Genomic DNA, 22,442 nt, shown 5'->3' with positions numbered 1-22,442 from the left:
AAAAGGCATTACCATCATAGATAAGGTTAAATGAGGTATCTGTCTGGTGACGTTAGTCTTTTCCAACCATTCATTTCTCCAATTCGAAGACATCAGGGCACCCGTTCTAGAAAGAGGCAAAATTAAGATGTCTTAGCAGAAATTCAATCATCAATGGTTGGTTCCTAGGGCAAAGTGCAGTAGTGCACATCCTTCACAGCCATTTCAGGTGTGTTTGCTGTCCTTCAGACGAGTGTGTTCCTCTGAACAGGTCCAGTGCCAGGGGTGGAGCCCTTGACCAAGGTTGAAGAGAGTGTTGCTCTGTCCCCAAGATATGGCCACTTGGAACAGGCACTAGTAGGCTAAGCTTAGAGGGAGTGGGACTCAAGTCACTTGTCATGGCCATACTCACCTCACAAGGTCTTTCACATGACCACTGGCACAAGCCATCCTCTGGCCCTCTGCACATGATATGTGCCTCAGTGAGTAGAGACAGAAAGCTGTTAGAATACATCTTGAACTTTTAAACACCACTTATGAAGACATTCAGCTGCATGGCAAATATCAAATTGTGTTCCTCCTGACAGGATCTGCAGAGAGAATGTGGCCTTCAATACATGTTTATGAAATAATTCCTCTTCTTGTGTTGTCAGCAATGCCTACATCACATAAAACTGTATGACTAGACACCATGTGGCCGTAAACCATGGGATTGGTTATGCCATACTGCTGAGCAAAATCAAATACTTGACATTGCAACCACAACTTAGTCAATATCTCATGCTTACCTGGGCTGGGCCATAATTGACTAGTAACTGTACTGAATGAATGCACACCGACTCTGACAGGTCAAAGTCATTCTACTGTGTGGTCAACCCATAGACTGTATAAATAAAGGGTCAACCAGCTGAACGTTTGCAACATTGTAGCATTTCATGTGTCTTGCACAGCACAGCTGGAGAAAATCTCTGATTAAAGGATCCAGCAGACAAGCATATCAAGACACCACGGCTACCCATGGCTGAAACATTTGCAGACATGGTCGTAATGATTAACGAAATCAAATATTTGTGTCTGTCTTTTTCAGCTGCTTCAACTAGCTACCCTTCTTCACCCAGTTCTGAAACTTCTTCTTCGAGATTGGGTTGGCGGATCGCATCCAACTTTTAATGTGCATACACCGCCACCTACTGTACTGGAGTGTAAGGCCAGTCACGGCCTACCTACATTCAACTCTCTTCATGAGTCCTATTCCTCTAAAAAAGTGAAACAGAGCCCTAGACACCACTTCCCTCCCCCAATACACTACCCAAACCCCAACCCCGTCCAGCCTCTCTAACCCTTTCACACAATCTCTCCCTATCTATGTCATACAGTTCACAAAATATCAACACATGCTCCAACGTTTCCTCCACTAAACACTCATCACACAGACCTGTTTCATGTCTCCCTATCATCCACAACGTGGCATTCAAACCTGTGTGTCCAAGTCATAGTCTAGTCCACACAACTTCCTCTCTCCTACATCCCATACTCCCCACCTCTTCCTTAACTGACCGGTGCACGCGATATAATTGCCTCCCCTTACTACTAGCATCCCACTCCCTTTGCCAAAGCTCGAGCACTTTTGTCCGGATCAAGGACTTGACTTCCCTGCATCCCAGCGGTACCTGAATATCTACCCCTTCTCTCCTTACCGCACTTTTAGCCACCACATCAGCCTTCTCATTACCCTCCACAACCACATGGGCGGGAACCCAGCAAAAGCTTACCACCCCTCCCATCCTCTCCAATCCCATTAACAGCACCATCATCTCCACAAACAAGTCTCCCCTATTCGACCTGCCAGACTTCACACTACTCAACACTGCAGCCGAATCAGAGCAGATCACCACTGAGTGGTTTCACCTCCTCCACCCATCTAAAACCTATAATCATGGCCATCAACTCGGCCGCATACACTGACACATAATCAGTTAACCGCTTACATACTCTAACATTGGATTCTGGAATATACACCCCTGCCCCCACCCTAGCACTGACTGGATCCTTTCAACCATCTGCAAAATATTAAAATCTCTCCACACACCGTCTCACGTCCTCACCCCATTCTCTCCTACCCTCAATCATATCCACATCTACACTTGGTTTCGGAAACAGCCAAGGAGGAACGTTCCCCAATGCAATTGCCGGCCCGATCCCCCAATCCATATTCTACCACTTTCTTCCCAATTGTCCACCCGTACGCCCTCTGCTTACCCACTCCTCGCTCCCAGCATTCCCCAGTTGCCGTGACCACAGGATATCCTTCTGAACTCCCTTTCAACCTCGCCCAGTACGCTAATGCAAGTTTGTCCCGCCTTATCCTCAGTGGCAGTGCCCCACTATCCACCTGCAATGTCTAAACCGGTGCCGTCCTGAAGGCACCCACACACAATCTCAGGGCCCTTGACTGTATCCTATCCTGGCGCTGTAGTACAGAGGAGCCTCTTAAAGAAGAAGTTACAGGTCTGTGAGAGCCAGAAATATTGCTTGTTTGTAGGTGACCAAATACTTATTTTCCACCATAATTTGCAAATAAATTCATTAAAAATCCTACAATGTGATTTTCTGGATTTTTTTTCTATCATTTTGTCTGTCATAGTTGACGTGTACCTATGATGAAAATTACAGGCCTCTCTCATCTTTTTAAGTGGGAGAACTTGCACAATTGGTGGCTGACTAAATACTTTTTTTCCCCCACTGTATATCCTGACCGTATATTTGCAGCCAAACATCTTTAAAATTCCTCCTAGAAAACACCATAAAGCAGGACAGCCACAGACATCCTAAACCACCATGTTAGAGACCAATCTTCCACAGCTTCTTGCATCTTCCTCATGACGTATTTCACATTCCCACCTCTCTTCCATACAGCCCCATCATCAGCATACAAGGCCACACCCTCTCCCTGTCTCACCTCCTTAAATGTAATCTATCATCAACAACACTGCACTAACCACACTTCCCTGAGGAGTACCATTGTCCACTTCAAACTACATTGACAATTCTGACCCCACCCTCACCTGCATGACTCGATCGAACAGGAAGTCCATGATCCAGTTATACAGACGTCCCCCAATGCCCAATGCACTCAACTTGATCAACAACCCTTCCCTCCACATAGTATCGTAAGCTTTCTCAATGTCAAAATACACAACACTCATCACCTCTTATTGTCAGAGCCTTGGCTATCTCTGTACTAACTATCACCAGGCATCCAGGGCAGACCTCCCTCTCCTGAACCCACTCTGTGCTACGCTCATCAAACCCCTAACTTCCAAGAAATACATAATCCTACTCACTATCATATTTTCTATTGACTTACAGTTGAAGTCGGAAGTTTACATACACCTTAGCCAAATACATTTAAACTGAGTTTTTCACAATTCCTGACATTTAATCCTAGTAAAAAATCTGTTAGGATCACCACTTTATTTTAAGAATGTGAAATGTCAGAATAATAGTAGAGATAATTATTTATTTAAGCTTTTATTTCTTTCATCACATTCCCAGTGGGTCAGAAGTTTACATACACTCAATTAGTATTTGGTAGCATTGCCTTTAAATTGTTTAACTTGTTGTCAAACGTTTCAGGTAGCCTTCAACAAGCTTCCCACAATAAGTTGGGTGAATTTTGGCCCATTCCTCCTGACAGAGCTGGTGTAACAGTCAGGTTTGTAGGCCTCCTTGCTCGCACACGCTTTTTCAGTTCTGCCCACACATTTTCTACAGGATTCAGGTCAGGGCTTTGTGATGGCCACTCCAATACCTTGACTTTGTTGTCCTTAAGCCATTTTTCCACAACTTTGGAAGTATGCTTGGGGTCATTGTCCATTTGGAAGACCCATTTGCGACCAAGCTTTAACTTCCTGACTGATGTCTTGAGATGTTGCTTCAATACATCCACATAAATTTCCTTCCTCATGATGCCATCTATTTTGTGAAGTGCACCAGTCCCTCCTGCAGCAAAGCACCCCCACAGCATGATGCTGCCACCCCTGAGCTTCACGGTTGGGATGGTGTTCTTCGGCTTGCAAGCATCCCCCTTTTTCCTCCAAACATAACGATGGTCATTATGGCCAAACAGTTCTATTTTTGTTTCATCAGACCAGAGGTCATTTCTCAAAAAAGTATGATCTTTGTCCCCATGTGCAGTTGCAAACCGTAGTCTGGCTTTTTTATGGCGGTTTTGGAGCAGTGGCTTCTTCCTTGCTGAGCGGCCTTTCAGGTTATGTCGATATAGGACTCATTTTACTGTGGATATAGATACTTTTGTACCTGTTTCCTCCAGCATCTTCACAAGGTCCTTTGCTGTTGTTCTGGGATTGATTTGCACTTTTCGCACCAAAGTACGTTCATCTCTAGGAGACAGAACGCGTCTCCTTCCTGAGCGGTATGACAGCTGTGTGGTCCATGGTGTTTATACCTGCGTACTATTGTTTGTGCAGATGAACGTGGTACCTTCAGGCATTTGGAAATTGCTCCCAAGGATGAACCAGACTTGTGAAGGTATACAATTATTTTTCTGAAGTCTTGGCTGATTTCTTTTGATTTTCCAATGATGTCAAGCAAAGAGGCACTGAGTTTGAAGGTAGGCCTTGAAATAAATCCACAGGTACACCTCCAATTGACTCAAATGATGTTAATTAGCCTATCAGAAGCTTCTAAAGCCAAGACATCATTTCCTGGAATTTTCCAAGCTGTTTAAAGGCACAGTCAACTTAGTGTATGTAAACGTCTGACCCACTGGAATTGTGATACAGTGAATTATAAGTGAAATAATCTGTCTGTAATCAATTGTTGGAAAAATTACTTGTGTCATGCTCAAAGTAGATATCCTAACCGACTTGCCAAAACTATAGTTTGTTAACAAGAAATTTGTGGAGTGGTTGAAAAACAAGTTTTAATGACTCCAACCTAAGTGTATGTAAACTTCCGACTTCAACTGTACACGTTGGATGTCAGCGTGATAGGCCTATAACTGCCTGCCCTAGCGGGATCTTTACCTGGTGTTACAAACAGCAACACCACTGCACGTTTCCACCCAGCAAGTATCATCCCAGTCCTCCACACCTTACTATACAACCCTAACACTGCTTCCAACACACTGTCCGGTGCATGCTTAAACATCACATAGCACACCCTATCTTCTCCAGTAGCAGTCTGCCCGCAGTCCTTCAATGTCCTTGTCATCTCAGACATAGAAAAATCTGCATCCATAGCTTCTCCTGACTCCACTTTTTTCTTTAAAACCTCTCCATGCTCCTTTAACTTTTCCCTATGTCTCTTACTCGCATCACACAGGTGCTCATATCTATGAACCGCTGCAAATGCACCACCTAGGACATTTGCCTTTTCTTACTTGGTACAGCTGTGACATTTCCTTCTATCAGCACTGAAATTCCATCATTTTTACCCTTTCCCATCATTTTTTTTTTTTTAATCCGAACCGCACCAATTTCGGTCCCTCTACCAATAGCGGAGCAAAATTCCCACCATGCCTCCCTTTTCGCTGTCTTAATCGTTCTTCTCACCATCACTCTCTTCCTTTGATACTCCATGACATTCCTTTATGTCAAGCCATTCTTCAGTACCTGTCAGTTCTGAAACTTTAACACCAGCATGGTTTTGACTGGAAAACAGGGTTGCCAGGTCAAGCTAAAATTTCTAGTCCAATGACTACTCAAAACCAACACCAATTATTTATTTTTTACAGCAAGAGAGGAGTTACCATATCTAGACAATAAACCCTTTTTCCATAACGTTATCGAGCCAATTAAGAAGGAATACCATAGTAACTTGTAACGTTAGAAGCAAAATTCGGGTTTCCTCAAAATAATAATTATTGCAAGCCATGACATTACATAATAAAGGAATTTATAAATAAAGGAATTTGATCATTCACCCTTATTAAACTCGCCAGATAATTTTCCATCAATGGATGTCGATTTAACTTGTTTGACTGCTATGATTAAACAATAAGGCACAATGTTCTTAAGCACGACACAACGTGGAGTGCCTGGATACAGCCGTTAGCCGTGGTATGTTGGCCATATACCACAAACCCCAGGGGTGCCTTATTGCTATTATAACCTGGTTACCAACGTAATTAGAACAGTAAAAAGTAATGTTTTGTCATATCATTTCAGCCAATCAGCATTCAGGGCTCGAACCAGGTTTATAATTGTAAATAAATCCCCTTTGCGCATGTGCATAACTATATATAAATTCGACAGAGTTTGGGTGATGAAAGTTGTACAAAGGATTTCGAAATCTCTGGCAATTGTGTTGTTATTATATGCCAGATGTTAAGAATTGCCCATTTGCGAGATTGACTTGTCATTTCAATAGGCATAGGCTACAGACTAAAATATGGGTTTATGATTCTAATTACATTTTGCCATAGTTTGCTTGGATAAAGGCAGGTAGCCTATAGCCCCTGATAGGCCTAAATCTAATTTCAGATAGTCTACAGTAGCATAGACAAGATGTAGGAAAGATGTAAACTGAACGATATAGCAGCTTGCTTAGTTCAAATTAACAGACTAATTTATTCAATATGAATAGCGATGCAATTTCGCAATAAGAAGTGCTTGTGTTTCCCAATAGCCTGCTGGAACAGGCTACTAAGGATGGCGTCACAATTTCAATCACTGAATTAAATATTAATAATATGCATATGAACTGAATATGCTTGTCAACAACAACCAGTGTTTATTTTTTAGAATTTGTTTTACCTGTAGCCTAATCTGACTACTGTTACCATTAATCTAATGCGTTCATAATAACACAAGGCTACAACAACAATAAATTGAAGTTATAGGCTATTCATTAAATTGGTTTGCCAGCTCCAGGTAGGCTACACTGGTCGCACAAATTGATTTGCAATGACTCCAGTGGTATCGTCATTTCAACATATTTATTGTATAAAATGGTAGCCTACAATGGCATAAACATGAATAGGCTACTTGATGGCCAACAGAGGCAAATGGATAATTCTCCACATTTAGCCTAATGTCAGTTTCATTGAGGACTTTTCCCCATAAAAAGAACCACGCGAGGGAGTTCCATAACTTCCATTTCAAATGTCCACTCGGGCAGCCCCCGAGACCCAAGAACTGAGCATGCATAAAGCACTTCGAGTGATACAGTTTTCTTTAAACAGTTAACGTTAGAATGCAGTTTAAACCCCCTCAGCGCGGACTTAGTAATGGGCTCTCGTGCGCCCAAAGTCGTTTTCAGTGCTTTGTCTCCATTATTTATTGATGTGCATCAATTCTAGCGTATTAACATGTTTTATGTTAAAAGGTTTGTAAATAGGTGTCTCCATACTGACAATCTAAATAGCCTACCTACAACTTGTAAAAAGTTGTCACAACTTGCGCGCGTGCTGCTCGCTCACGTGACTCAGCCATTAACTGTAGTGCTCATTCAACACACACACACACACACACACACACACACACACACACACACACACACACCACAGGAGGTTGGTGGCACCTTAATTGGGCATTAAGGGCTCGTGGTAATGGCTGGAGCGGAATCAGTGGAACGGTATCAAATACATCAAACACATGCTTTCCATATGTTTGATGCCATTCCATTTGCTCAGTTCCAGCCATTATTATTTCTGGGTCTCTATGTTTTTGGTTGGATAAGTTTCTCAATTTCTTTCTTAGGTTTTTGCATTCTTCATCAAACCATTTGTCATAGTTGTTAATTTTCTTAGGTTGTCTACTTTTTGTCTACTTTTTGATTTGATAGGGAAGCTGAAAGGTCAAATATACTGTTTAGGCTTTCTACTGCCAAGTTTATACCTTCACTATTACAGTGAAATGTTTTGTCCAATAAGTTGTCTAAAAGGGATTGAATTTGTTGTTGCCTAATTGTTTTTTGTACTTTCCTTCCATCTATAGCATCTCTTGATATTGTGCAGTTCCTTTGGCTTTGATGCCTCATGATTGAGTATTGCTCTGTTAAGGTACTGTGATTTTGCTGTGATCTGATAGGGGAGACTCTGGGTTGTGGTCAGTGATAAAGTAATCTACAGGACTACTGCCAAGGGATGAGCTGCAGGTGTACCTACCATAGGAGTCTCCAACAGCCTGCCTCACAGTCAGCAGCAGGTCACAGTGAAATATATATTTTTAAGAGAAACGCCATGGCGGCCGCTGTGCGACTTAGTAATAGCCCAAAAACTGCTATCCGCGGCCAATACATTTTCACCCGCGACATCGTTTTCAAAATAGTCCAATTTGTCGAAAACCGCAAACATGGCAACACTGCTGGAGAATGATGTGACTCCTTAAAGACACAGGCAACATTTATGGCAAATATGTCTGTAAATTAAGTTTCAAACCAGTATAACGCGAGCAACATCAAACTTTAGTTTCATCATATGTCCGTCCAAACGTTGGTGTAAAATGTGACGTGAATAATTGGTGCAAGTAAATTATGAATCAGTGACTGTCCACAAGTACTAACTGTCCACTACAACTACCAAAATCCATTGCTTCATGCAAACCCCAATCCGATTAGTCTGTATTTTATGTCAATCATACAGCAGAGCGCTCCATTCGCTAGCAATGCGGTAGTCGTTTCTTTAATTGGGCGGGTTGTACATTACCTTACGTAGCTGCTTTTTGTAATCGTTCGTATTATAGCTCAGTAGTTGTAATCCGTTGCTGTCAACCTGCCGCAACTTCGTGTGTTTACTACTCACTAATCTGTTATGTTATATAAATGATACGGTAGTAGTCTCCGATAATGAAGTAAAAATAGCGTTAAATATTGCTTTATTTTTTATTTCGTGCTGATTGGTCTCTAGTCCAGACATTCATTGCCTGTTTTTTTTACGACTGGGGAGTGGGGTTGCAGTCTGGCCTCTAGCCGCGGCTGCGAATTAGCTGAATCTTTTCTCAATATCGTCCTGCATTGAAACATGTTTATTTTATAAATATGATGGTGAGGGGGACTCTGTAAACTAAATGACTGTCAGAAATATCGCCTCCATTTGTAATATGGTAAGTAGTCATAGCGCTATCGATTGCCTGCTGCAGTCACTGTTGGGCACCTTGTGTAATGACAATGAGAGAGGGTCATTGTCGAATTGCTCCTGGGGGCTCGAGCTGATCGGTTGTAGCAATCAATCCACCGGTCCTTGCTTGACGGGGATGCAAATGGGGCGGAATGTTCCATCATTTCGGAAATGTAGCTATATCTTGAATGAATCATCAATCAAGTACAAGGGAGGAGCAAAACCCACAGACACTCGGCCCTCCCTGGAATGAGTTTGACACGTGATCTAGAAGGTCCCTAGGTCACACTTATAACTGTATAATTAGTCCTAAGTACAATGTAACAAGTAATTATAATACGCCTAGTTGTTACACTGTGCGTGAATATTTAGTCTACACATTAATAAGGACAATAATGTAAAGTGTTACCTTTCTTAACTAACAGCACCACCACAAAATGGAATGTGTTCATTGAATAAGGCAGTTGATAAAGATTCAAAACTTGAGGAAAGTGTCATGTTTTGAAGTTCAGTAGCATTATTGTGACACAGAGCATTTCATTGGTGATGAAGGGACCTATATTGCCATCATCTGGTCTTTGTTGTTTTTCTCCTTTATACCAATGTTTGTAAGCTTTGATTGAACAGTATTATTTAGATGAGACAAGCAAGTGTACGTTGTCTAGTTTGATAAAACACTAAATGTGTCTTTGGGGATATGAGGACAGGCTCAGCGGTGTGTGTGCAAACGTACATATGTCTGTATGAGAAAGTGAAGCTTGGGAACTCAAAGTCAAAACGAAAATCAGAGACAACAAAGCAAAGTATTCTGTTCTGCTTTGACTGAGAGAAAATTACAGTGATTTAAAGACTTTAGCAGAAGTCTCTCAACAAAGCCACGGTTTCATCTGGAGCCTCTCTAAGCTCTGGTTAGTCAATGGGCTCTGTCAGGAGATAAGTGCCCTGTCTCTACACTAACAGAATGTTAAATGCTCTTGAATCTTTACATTGTAATAGCCCCCCCAACCCCCAAGTGAAGAGGTTGGTACTGAGTATCTCAGACGATTAAACCAAAGGATTCCTGATTTCCAGTAGTATGAATAAGCAAAGTTTGTGTTTGTGATGGGAAACTGCGAGCTTCATGAAAACCATAAAAGGCTGGAGTCGACTGCCATTCAATGTCAGAAATAATCCAGGCATTTATCTGAAGCAAAGGTTAGGCTATTATGTGAAACAGAGACGTGCAGCATGTGACCTCTCTATAAAGAGGTTTTGGTCTGTCAGTTCCCTGCTATATACTTACCAAGATGACTCCGAGGCCAGAGAGCCCTTGGCCAGATCCACTAGCTTAAGGGTTTGCAACTGTCTACCTCTTTGCTCACAATACACTCACTGAAGAAGATAGAACAGACACGTGTGGTGTGTGAGTGGGACACTCCAGATGATGATGTGTAGCCTATTTCATGCATAATAAGGATGTTTTGACAGTGCACATTAGAGCTCATGTTCTCTCTCTCTGGTCTCCCTTAGGGCACCAATGCCTCTGCTCTGGAGAAAGACATTGGTCCGGAGCAGTTCCCAATCAACGAACACTACTTTGGATTGGTCAATGTAAGTGTCATTCACTCGGTCACCTTCTGGATGATCATTATAAACACAGGTGTCCTTTTCAGAACAAGCTGTCCACTAGGTCACTACTGAGTCATGTTTCCCATTGGACAGGTGATTGGTGTTAACTCTTTGTATTAGAAACAGGTTGTTTTGTCTGTTTCACTGCTATTTTATTTCAGTTCGCAAAAAAAACAAATCTTTGAGGAACTTCTGTTACCAACTAGTCTGTTAGCCAACCCTTCAGATGGAGATAGTTGATACTCAAAGCAGAGTTTGGCTGCACTAAGTTGATATTCATTAATCTATCTGGCTCTTATATCCTTTTTAGGTCTAAGTACTAGGGTTGCAAAATTCCTGGAACTTTCAATAAATTCCCTGTTTTTCCCGAAATACCGGTTGGAGGTTTCCCGGAATCAGAAGAGATTAAGCAGGAAATCCGCAATCCTCAAACCAGGATTTCTGGAAGACCAGGAAATGTATTGAAAGTTCCCTGAATTTTGTAACCCTAGTAAGAACACTCAGCATCTATCCTTGTGTATACAAACAGTCTCTGTTGGAGTTGACAGTCATGCTGCATGCATCTTCTCTCCATGTTTACAATGTTAAGTTTACCGGTCCTCAAACGCACTCATAAAATTCTCACCGCTCTCTCTTTCTGTTTGTCCCTGCCGGGGTGGACCCTCAGTTTGGGAACACATGTTACTGTAACTCGGTGCTTCAGGCCCTGTACTTCTGCCGGCCCTTCCGGGAGAACGTGCTGGCCTATAAGGCCCAGCAGAAGAAGAAGGAGAACCTGCTCACGTGTCTGGCAGACCTCTTCCACAGCATCACCACCCAGAAGAAAAAGGTGGGAGTCATCCCGCCCAAGAAGTTCATCTCACGCCTGCGCAAGGAGAATGGTGAGATAGACTACACCAAACCTAAATTCAATCACTGTCTGCCCTGGACTGACTGGGAGAGGACTGAGTCTGGGTACAAATCAACTAGAGGACTATGGTGTTATACCATCATAGCTACCATGTTGTATAGATTAAACCTGCCATATGATGGTTGTTGGTAGTATTGGTAGTAAGTCAAACTGACTGTGTTGATCGGTTTCAGAATGCTGAGACCAGTTGTCTTGAATCAAGTTTTCAGCACAGATAGGCATGTTTTGAGCTGGTGGTAGGGATAGGGCAAGAGGGGCAGTGGAAGTGTTTTTGTCAGGTGATTGTCACTGTAGGGTGAAGGGCAGGTGCATGTTGTGGTGGCGGTAAGGTCATTCAGAGCATGGAACTGGAATAGAGGCAGATTGTTCTCAGTAGTCTGACTCCAGGAAGCTCTCTCTATGAATGAACAATGAACATCTCTGTGTGGACTAGGGACTGGTCAGCTGCCTTCTCTCTTTCATTCTCTCACTTTCACATTCTCTCTCTCCACTTTCACTTTTCACACACATATCTGATTTATGTGTGTCCATGTGCATCAATGTGCCCTGATTCACCTTGAACACGACTGTTGACTGACTGACCACCTCTCCACACAGAGCCTCCCCTCGCAAGTGTTGCCCTAACAGCCCCTGTCCTGTGTCTCCCCCTACAGACCTGTTTGATAACTACATGCAGCAGGACGCCCATGAGTTCCTCAACTACCTGCTGAACACGGTGGCAGACATCCTGCAGGAGGAGAAGAAGCTGAACACGGTGGCAGACATCCTGCAGGAGGAGAAGAAGCTGAACACGGTGGCAGACATCCTGCAGGAGGAGAAGCAGAACGGACGCCTCAAGAACAACGGAACGGCAGTCACCACGGAGACCGAGCCCGAGAACAAGACCACGGAGCCCACCTGGGTGCATGACATCTTCCAGGGCACATTGACCAATGAGACACGCTGCCTCAACTGTGAGACGGTGAGTCCATCAAGGCCGTTGTTTCTGGGGTAGTGGGTTTTATGTTCTCTGGCAGTGACTGAAATGGGTGCTCGTAATTCCACCAAGTGAGACTAGTCCACACAGAGATGTTCATATGTAAGAATACTTTATTGATCCATTTTCCTTACAGTCCACGAAAATGTGTCTCTTGCTTTTTTACTCAACCCCCCCAAGACCCTTCCTCAGCAGTGTTGGTAATACTTTGTCAGTACCCTACCAATCCATCTGTTCCTCTGAGTCCCTGTGAGTCTTGTCCCTGTCCACCCGCTGTGCCCTCGGCTGGTGCTGGGGTGAATGATTGCGTCCCACAGAGGGATTAGCTCTGTCTGTAATAAAGGAGGAGATGAGGAGATGGTGAGCTGAGCTGTGACCGAGATCCTCCACACAGCCCCCAAAGGCTGTGTCACCGGCCTCCCATTATGCCACTCTCAGAGCGGAAGAGCAGAGGGAGGGAGGCAGAGATTGGCCCCAAACAACCCTCTTCACCACGCTACAGGCACTCAGCTTCTCACTGATACATCCTTACAACCCTATCAACACATCAAAGAGACCCGCTCTCTCATCTCGTGTGCCAGTGTGTGATCTGGTCTCAGAGCAGGGGCATCATCAGTGCCTTTCAGCCCGTGAAGAGGCCAGTAGTACACTGATTAATCTCATCTCTCTCTCCCTGTTTCTGTGTGTGCGACAGGTCAGCAGCAAAGATGAGGACTTTCTGGATCTTTCTGTGGATGTAGAGCAGAATACATCAATAACACACTGTCTCAGGTAATATTTACAGTGCCTTAGGAAAGTATTCACACCCCTTAAATCTTTCCACATTTTGTTGTATTACAAGGTGAGATTAAAATTGATTTAATTGTCATTTTTTGTCAACGAGCTACACAAAATACTCAAATGTCAGTGGGAATAAAATTCAAACATTTCAAAAAAAATTATAAATAAATATATATATGAAAAATAAAACACTAATGGGAGTATACAGAACATTAGGAACACCTGATCTTTCCATGACAGAATGACCAGGTGAAAGCTATGATCCCTTATTGATGTCACCTGTTAAATCCACTTCAATCAGTGTAGATGAAGGGGAGGAGACAGGTTAAAGAAGGATATTTAAGACTTGAGACGTGGATTGTCTAGGCCCAAGCCCTGAGAAAGTGTTATGGGTACTCAGGGCCTCCCGGGTGGCAGCAATGCAGGTAGAGTTGGGAGAGATGCCGTTAATGTTAAGGAGACAACAGCTAACCATGACATATTGGGTAACTCTACAAGGACATAAGGTTACACATCCTAAAAAAAAAAGGTGCTCCTGGAGTGCTGGGAACATGAACGAAATCTGAATAAAAGTTTTGGGTGGATCGCCAATGGCATGGCGAGAGAGATGGGGTTGTTTGGGAGGGAGTTTAGCCCCTCTGTGGTTCTTCCTGCTATCCCACCTTGGTTGCTACCTCTGCCAGTGATAGCTCTAGGGTTGCTTGAGAGGGTAAGAGATGTTGAGGAAGGAGTAGATTAAGTTGTAAGTGAACATTTTAAGAACACAATACTATGCTTTCTTGAACATATTCACAGATGGATCTAAGGATCCTAAAACAGGGAGGACAGGTGCAGCTTTTAGTGTTCCTGAGTTTAAGGTGGCAGTGACAAAAAGAGCAATGGATAATTTATCTGTTTACACAATGGAGTTGCTGGCCATACTATTGGCTGCAGAGTGGGTGGAGGAGGTGTGGCCAGACAGGGCAGTCATCTGCTCTGACTCCAGTGCAGCACTGAAGAGCTTAAATTAATTTGTATCTCAGAGCAGACCGGATGTATTGTATGAGGTTTTGCAGTGCTTGTATAGGGTGAGACAGATGGGGGTATTTGTGATGTTCCTATGGGTACCAGCTCATGTGGGAGTAGAGGGGAATGAGGAGGTGGATGTTATCGCCAAGCAGGCTATTAAACATCCTAATGTTGGAATTGTCAATCAGTAAAGCAGAAGCCAAGGGGTTGATAAAAACAGTGGTTAAAAAAAAATGGCAAGAGTTGTGGGAAAGGGAAGACACCTGTATAAGATTCAGGAAAAGGTGGGGGCAGGGAGGTCCTCAGGCTGAGAGAGAAGGGAGGAAAGTGTAGTCACAAGGCTCAATAGTACAGTGGCTTGCGAAAGTATTCACCCCCCTTGGCATTTTTCCTATTTTGGAATTTAACCTGGAATTAAAATGGATTTTTGGGGGGTTTGTATCATTTGATTTACACAACATGCCTACACCTTTGAAGATGCAAAATATTTTTTGGGGCGAAACAAACAAGAAATAAGACAAAAAAAACAGAACTTGAGCGTGCATAACTATTCACACCCCCAAAGTCAAAACTTTGTAGAGCCACCTTTTGCAGCAATTACAGCTGCAAGTCTCTTGGGGTATGTCTCTATAAGCTTGACACATCTAGCCACTGGGATTTTTGCCCATTCTTCAAGGCAAAACTGCTCCAGCTCCTTCAAGTTGGATGGGTTCCGCTGGTGTACAGCAATCTTTAAGTCATACCACAGATTCTCAATTGGATTGAGGTCTGGGCTTTGACTAGGCCATTCCAAGACATTTACATGTTTCCCCTTAAACCACTCAAGTGTTGCTTTAGCAGTATGTTTAGGGTCATTGTCCTGCTGGAAGGTGAACCTCCGTCCCAGTCTCAAATCTCTGGAAGACTGAAACAGGTTTCCCTCAAGAATTTCCCTGTATTTAGCGCCATCCATCATTCCTTCAATTCTGACCAGTTTCCCAGTCCCTGCCGATGGAAAAACATGTGGTGTTCTCGGGGTGATGAGAGGTGTTGGGTTTGCCGCTAGACATAGCGTTTTCCTTGATGGCCAAAAAGCTCAATTTTAGTCTCATCTGACCAGAGTACCTTCTTCCATATGTTTGGGGAGTCTCCCACATGCCTTTTGGCAAACACCAAACGTGTTTGCTTATTTTTTTCTTTAAGCAATGCCTTTTTTCTGGCCACTCTTTCGTAAAGCCCAGCTCTGTGGAGTGTACGGCTTAAAGTGGTCCTATGGACAGATACTCCAATCTCCGCTGTGGAGCTTTGCAGCTCCTTCAGGGTTATCTTTGGTCTCTTTGTTACGTCTCTGATTTATGCCCTCCTTGCCTGGTCCGTGAGTTTTGGTGGGCGGCCCTCTCTTGGCAGGTTTGTTGTGGTGCCATATTCTGCCATATTTTTTTATAACCCAACCCTGATCTGTACTTCTCCACAACTTTGTCCCTGACCTGTTTGGAGAGCTTCTTGGTCTTCATGGTGCCGCTTGCTTGGTGGTGCCCCTTGCTTAGTGGTGTTGCAGACTCTGGGGCCTTTCAGAACAGGTGTGTGTATATATACTGAGATCATGTCACAGATCATGTGACACTTAGATTGCACACAGGTGGACTTTATTTAACTAATTATGTGATTTCTAAAGGTAATTGGTTGCACCAGATCTTATTTAGGGGCTTCATAGCGAAGGGGGTGAATACATATGCACGTACCACTTTCCAGTTATTAATTTTTTAGAATTTTTTGAAAGAAGTTATTTTTTTCATTTCACTTCACCAATTTGGACTATTTTGTGTATGTCCATTACATGAAATCCAAATAAAAATCAATTTAAATTACAGGTTGTAATGCAACAAAATAGGTAAAACGCCAAGGGGGGTGAATACTTTTGCAAGGCACTGTACATTGAAATTGGTGGGGAAACATCTGACTGGGAGGTGTGATCATTGTTAGGAGGAGATGGAGACAGTGGAACACGTTCTATTTCAGTGCCAGAAATATGAGCGAGAAAGGGAGTGATTGTTATTAGATTTGAGGAGTAATGGGGTTGGAGAGCCAGGATTAAGTGAACTGCTGGGGAAATCTTCAGGGGATGTAGTATTTAATTATGTATTTAATTTCCTTAGGGAGATGAGAATATTGGGTAGGATTTAGACCTTCCCTGTCTCTGGTCCACACTCCAGTTCAGCTGTTGGCAGTAATGCACCTTAAAGTTGGTTGCCAACTGCCATAAAAATCCACAGAAGAAGAAGACATGGATTGTGTATGTGTGCTATTCAGAGGGTGAATGGGCAAGAGAAAAGATTTAAGTGCCTTTGAACGGGGTATGGTAGTAGGTGCCAGGCGCACCGGTTTGAATGTGTCAAGAACTGCAACACTGCTGGGGTTTTCACGCTCAACAGTTTCCCATGTGTATCAAGAATGGTCCACCACCCAAAGGACATCCAGCCAACTTGGCACAACTGTGGGAAGCATTGGAGTCAACATGGGCCAGCATCCCTGTGGAATGCTTTCGACACCTTGTAGTCCATGCCCCAACGAATTGAGGCTGTTCTGAAGGCATAAGGGGGTGCAACTCAATATTAGGAAGGTGTTCCTAATGCTTTGTGTACACAGTGTATCTTGATTACATAAGTATTCAACCCCCTGAGTCAATACTTGTTAGAATCAACTTTGGCAGTGATTACAGCTGTCTTTCTGGGTAAGTCTGTAAGAGCTTTGCACACCTGGATTGTAAAATATTTGCCCCATTATTATTTTCAAAATTCTTCAAGCTCTGTCAAATTGGTTGTGTTGATCATTGCTATACAATCATTTTCAAGTCTTGCCATAGATTTTCAAGCAGATTTAAGTCAAAACTGTAACTCGGCCACTCAGGAACATTCACTGTCTTCTTGGTAAGCAAGTCCAGTCTAGATTTGTGTTTTAGGTTATTGTCCTGCTGAAAAGTGAATTAATCTCCAGTGTCTGGTGGAAAGCAGACTGAACCAGGTTTTCCTCAAGGATTTTGCCAGTTTATTTTTTTTCCTGAAAAACTCCCCAGTCCTTAACGATTACGAGCATACCCATAACATGATGGAGCCAACACTCTGCTTGAAAATATGGAGAGTGGTCCTCAGTATTGTGTTGTATTGGATTTGCCCCAAACATAACACTTTGTATTCAGGAAAAAAGGTTAATTGCTTTGCCACATTTTTAACAGTATTACTTTAGTGCCTTGTTGCAAACAGAATTCATGCTTTGGAATATTTTTATTCTGTACAGGCTTCCTTCTTTTCACTCTGTAAATTAGGTTAGTATTGTGGAGTAACTACAATGTTGTTGATCCATCCTCAGTTGTCTCATAAAACTCTTTAACTGTTTTAAAGTCACTATTGGCCTCATGGTGAAATCCCTGAGAGGTTTCCTCCCTCCCGGCAACTGAGTTAGGAAGGACGCCTGTATTTTTGTATTGACTGGGTGTATTGATACGCCATCCAAAGTGTAATGAATAACTTCACCATGCTCAAAGGGATATTCAATGTCTGCTTTTTTTTATTTTGACCCATCTACCAATAGGTGCACTTCTTTGCGAGACATTGGAAAACCTCCCTGGTCTTTGTGGTTGAGTCTGTGTTTAAAATTCACTGCTCGACTGAGGGACCTTACAGATAATTGTATATGTGGGGTACAGACATGAGGCAGTCATTCAAAAATCATGTTAAACATTATTATTGCACACAGAGTCCATGCAACTTATTATGTGACTTGTTAAGCACATTTTTACTCCTGTACTTATTTAGGCTTGCCATAACAAAGGGGTTGAATACTTATTGACTCAATACATTTCAGCTTTTAATTTTTAATTAATTTGGAAAAATGATGGGGTATTGTGTGTAGGCCAGCGACAAAAAATCTATATTTAATCAATTTAAAATTCAGGCTGCAACACAACAAAATGTGGAAAAAGTCAAGTGGTGTGAACACTTTCTGAAGGCACTGTACCTGTTACCTTTCTCAACTAGAACTATTGTATACTTGCCAACCCTGCTGTAGATAGAGCATCCTCTACTCTGTGTATCAGCCATACTGACACAGTCCCCTCTGTGTGGGTTGTGTTCCCCAGGGACTTCAGTAACACAGAGACATTGTGCAGTGAATACAAATACTACTGTGAGATATGCTGCAGCAAGCAGGAGGCCCAGAAACGGTCAGTACACACTGTTTAGCTGTGTGTCAGTCTGTCTGTCTGTGTGTGTCTCAGTCTGTGTATAACTCCTCTGTGTCCCTATAGCATGCGTGTGAAGAAGCTGCCTATGATTCTGGCCCTGCACCTGAAGCGGTTTAAGTACATGGAGCAGCTGCACCGATACACCAAGCTGTCCTATCGTGTCGTCTTCCCTCTGGAACTCCGCCTCTTCAACACCTCTGGAGACGCTGTCAACCTCGACCGCATGTACGACCTGGTCGCTGTGGTCGTCCACTGTGGCAGGTAGGACACACACACACAAGAAATTGTATCCAAACTGAAATCTACTGTACCTATAGACACCATATTATTCTCATATCACCGCTTTCCCCTTCTTTCTTCCTCAGTGGACCCAACAGAGGACACTACATCACCATAGTGAAGAGTCATGGCTTCTGGCTGCTGTTTGATGATGACATCGTGGAGGTGTGTGTCTCAGTCTTCTTTATTCCTGTTTGTTGGCCATCACACCTGTTTATATGGCTCATACAGCATGTTGCATTATTTGTTGTCTCACTCTCTGGTTTGCTCAGAAAATCGATTCCCAGGCCATCGAGGAGTTCTATGGGCTGACGTCAGACATCTCCAAGAACTCAGAGTCTGGATACATCCTCTTCTATCAGTCCAGGGAGTAACTGGAATAAACACCCAGCCAGAGAGAGAGCAGGATTGGAACCCTGACCCCTACTGACCCCTCTTTGAGACGTGTGCCAACACCATTCCCTGTCCCACCGCCTGCCCTGGGTCTACCGTCACTTCATTTCCCATAACCCCCTTCTCACCCTCCCTGCGTTCAGCATGCTGGGAAGACTGTGTAAACTGCTTTTTGCCCTTCAGCCACCTGCATCTGGACAGCACTTTAGAACAACAACAACAAAAACAAACAAACAGTCACAGCAAAAAGGAGCAGGAAACAAAAGTAAGTGGCTGGTGTGTGATGCCTGTTTGTCTCCGCATGGGGCCAGGTCTGGAGGTCTGAAGACCCACCATGGGTCACTCTCTCCCTGGGTCTGCCTGGCATACAGAGTTGGCTGGACTGGTACAGATACAGACGGCTTTTGGATAGAAGATTGTATCATATGTATATCTGTATAGTATGTCTATTTTCATGTAATGTCACAAGTTCATAAATCCTTTTAGTAGAGTTATCCCGTGACCTTATATTTACAATGTCCAGCCCATAGATGTCTTCTACCTGGGGAATGGCTAGAGCTGGGATGGAATGGAAGTTTTAGGGAGAGATATAAACTAGTTGAAAGAGGGTCTATGCATCTGATGTCGCTGAACTGCATGTTTCAGTGTTCACTGTTTGAGCTGGTGTGGATTCAAGTTGACATGAGTTGTGACCAAGCCAAACCTATTCATTGTAATGCTGAGATATTGTAGTCTTGCAGAAGACCAGGATGCATCTCTGTCTACTGCTCCCATCCTCTTCCATAGAGACTGGCCAAGGCCTGAATGCTCCTCTCCCTTGTGACCCTTATGTAATATCCATGTAATATCAAATGTTATGATCCAGCCCCCACTCTAGAACATAGTCACTCACTGACACAAACTACATCTCTACTAGTCACTAGACTAGTTTGGTTTAGTGCAGTTCCAGTTTATTCTCTGTCTACTCCCTGTTTTGTAAAACACTATGTATTGCTCTTATTTATTTATGCTGGGGAGCTGTTATAATGTTGACTGTGCTGGTAGGTGGAGGAGATTGTGTCTCAGGGCTTTACCCATCCAGACTCAATCTTGTCTTGTTTATGTAACACCTCCCCCCTCACTGAGTCCGGTAGGTCAGTTTCCCGACTCCGGTCCTCGAGTACCCCCCAAACGGTACACATTTTGGTTGTATCCCCGGGCAAACATACCTGATTGAACTCATCGAGGGCTTGATGATTAGTTGTCAAGTTGAATCAGGTGTGCTTGTCCGGGGCTACAATAAAAAGGTGTACTGTTGGGGGTACTGGAGGACCGGAGTTGGGAAACACTGGTGTAGGTAATACACATGCAGAGCTCTATGGGGTTGACAACGTCTTTATTAGCTTTACTTTGAAGTATGTGGATAGCTGGACTCTGTCGAAAGAACCACATAATCCACAGTTGTCAGGTATCCATGAAAAGGAGTGTTTCTCACAGTGAGATTGGTGCAATAGGAGGTCAAGTGAGCTGATAAGATGTTGACTTCCCTTTGAAGTCAATATAGATGTTGATATTAAATGTTGGTGTGTTTTGCTACCAGCTAGTCTCCTCCCAGTCGGTAGTGTGTATCTGTGTGAGATGATCAAAGGAGGTGGAACTATTTTGCTAGGTGCAATATGGGGCAGCGGTCAACATAATGTTGGTATGATGACTTAGAACCTTCCTGTTTATTCTTCTGCAGCTACACCATAGTCTGAATATGAATATTGGTCATTCCTATGTTGAATTATTGGTGTCTTTACATGTGTTCTTCTAACACCTTGTTATTTTGCGTAGTTGTTCCCCCCATTGTTAGGTACTTGACTTGGAACCAATGTTCTTTACTCAGAAGCTGTGCCTGGCAGACACTTACATCAAGTTGTGTTAAGGTGACCAGTGGTCCATAGAGACAGCTAGCTTACCATTCCATAAGGTTAGGACCATGTACTGTAGACTATAACCATATCAAATGTCCATATAGAGGCATATGAAGAAGCAGTGCTGCTCACTGTCCTGTGGCACTCAAATTCACTGTGATACTGGAAGAATACTGACTCAAATGTATCTCGCTAATGTGAAATAGAGATGATGTGAGTTATGTGTGTGTTTCTGTTCCCTCTCCTTTTTATGTGAGTCAGCATATTATGAAATGTGTGAGAGAGTGCATAACTGCCTTTCTCCTTCTGTTAGTATAATTGGGTGAAGTCGATTATTAATATGTGCCAAACTGGAGTCTCTAGTGACCTTGCAAAACTATGTTATCTGCTAAGATACAAGTGTACATATACATTATGTATAAAATACTGATAAAATATATAGGAAATATATTTTTTAAAACCTAGGAGCACAAAAGAAAGAGGAGTTACTTGAAAATAAAAACAAACCCTGTTTAGAAATATGATGCTGCTTTACAATCAACCAATCAGTCAGTCAATCACATAATCAACTAATCACACAATAGATACACAACCGATGAATCACAATCAGTCAGTCACATTGGGGTTTTGTTCATTACAGGCTTAACAGAACCATGGTAGATGAAGAGAACACTAGCCAGCACTGTTTGAGCCATTTGAAATGGGTTATGATGAGCAGAGATACTGTGTGTGCTAATCTTCCAATTACTGTTCTGCACACACCCTTATACTACCTTTAGACAGGCAGGCCAATTCTGATCTTTCTTCCACAAATTGGTATTTTGACCAATCATATCAGCTCTTGTTCAGAGCTGATCTGATTGGTCAAAATACCAATTATTTAAAAGATATATATCAGAATTGGGCTGCCTGTCTAAACGCAGCCTATATCTCTCAAAAGCTCTCTCATTGCACTCATTGTGGTCCTATCAGTCTATAACAAGACTCCGGTTGGAATCCGGTGTAGTGCCTAGAGATGAAGAAGTACTGTTATAGCATGTTTGGTTTGATACAGTGAGGGAAAAAAGTATTTGATCCCCTGCTGATTTTGTACGTTTGCCCACTGACAAAGAAATGATCAGTCTATAATTTTAATGGTAGGTTTATTTGAACAGTGAGAGATAGAATAACAACAAAGAAATCCAGAAAAACGCATGTCAAAAATGTTATAAATTGATTTTGCATTTTAATGAGGGAAATAAGTAAGAGTAGAAGTTAAAGGGAGATCCAGGCACTAGATAACTCGCAATTCTGATTAATTGTTTGTGAACTGA

At 42.8% G+C, this 22,442-nt stretch overlaps 1 protein-coding gene across 3 annotated transcripts; it reads left to right on the top strand.

The window, feature by feature from the left end:
* The first annotated feature begins 8,652 nt into the window (after positions 1-8,652).
* Positions 8,653-22,274, top strand: LOC121533304 (ubiquitin carboxyl-terminal hydrolase 46). Of its 3 annotated transcripts, XR_005994446.1 has the most exons (10): positions 8,653-9,047; positions 10,571-10,651; positions 11,337-11,550; positions 12,233-12,540; positions 13,250-13,326; positions 18,458-18,541; positions 18,626-18,823; positions 18,928-19,006; positions 19,114-20,358; positions 20,544-22,274. XR_005994446.1 is itself a non-coding variant. In XM_041839119.2 (9 exons), the coding sequence occupies exons 1-9, from the start codon at positions 9,012-9,014 to the stop codon at positions 19,213-19,215; spliced, it is 1,179 nt and encodes a 392-aa protein (XP_041695053.1). In that variant the 5' UTR covers positions 8,653-9,011; the 3' UTR covers positions 19,216-22,274. The 3 variants fall into 3 exon arrangements, 2 of the variants coding, with proteins under 2 accessions (XP_041695053.1, XP_041695054.1); XM_041839119.2 differs by having other exon boundaries at positions 19,114-22,274; XM_041839120.2 differs by lacking the exon at positions 18,458-18,541 and having other exon boundaries at positions 19,114-22,274.
* Positions 22,275-22,442: the final 168 nt, after the last annotated feature.

The sequence above is a fragment of the Coregonus clupeaformis genome, chromosome 20 (genome assembly GCF_020615455.1).
Source record: "Coregonus clupeaformis isolate EN_2021a chromosome 20, ASM2061545v1, whole genome shotgun sequence".
Taxonomy (NCBI): Eukaryota; Metazoa; Chordata; class Actinopteri; order Salmoniformes; family Salmonidae; genus Coregonus; species Coregonus clupeaformis.
The sequence above is the reverse complement of the archived record's forward strand: the minus strand, read 5'-3'. Positions and strand labels throughout refer to the sequence as shown.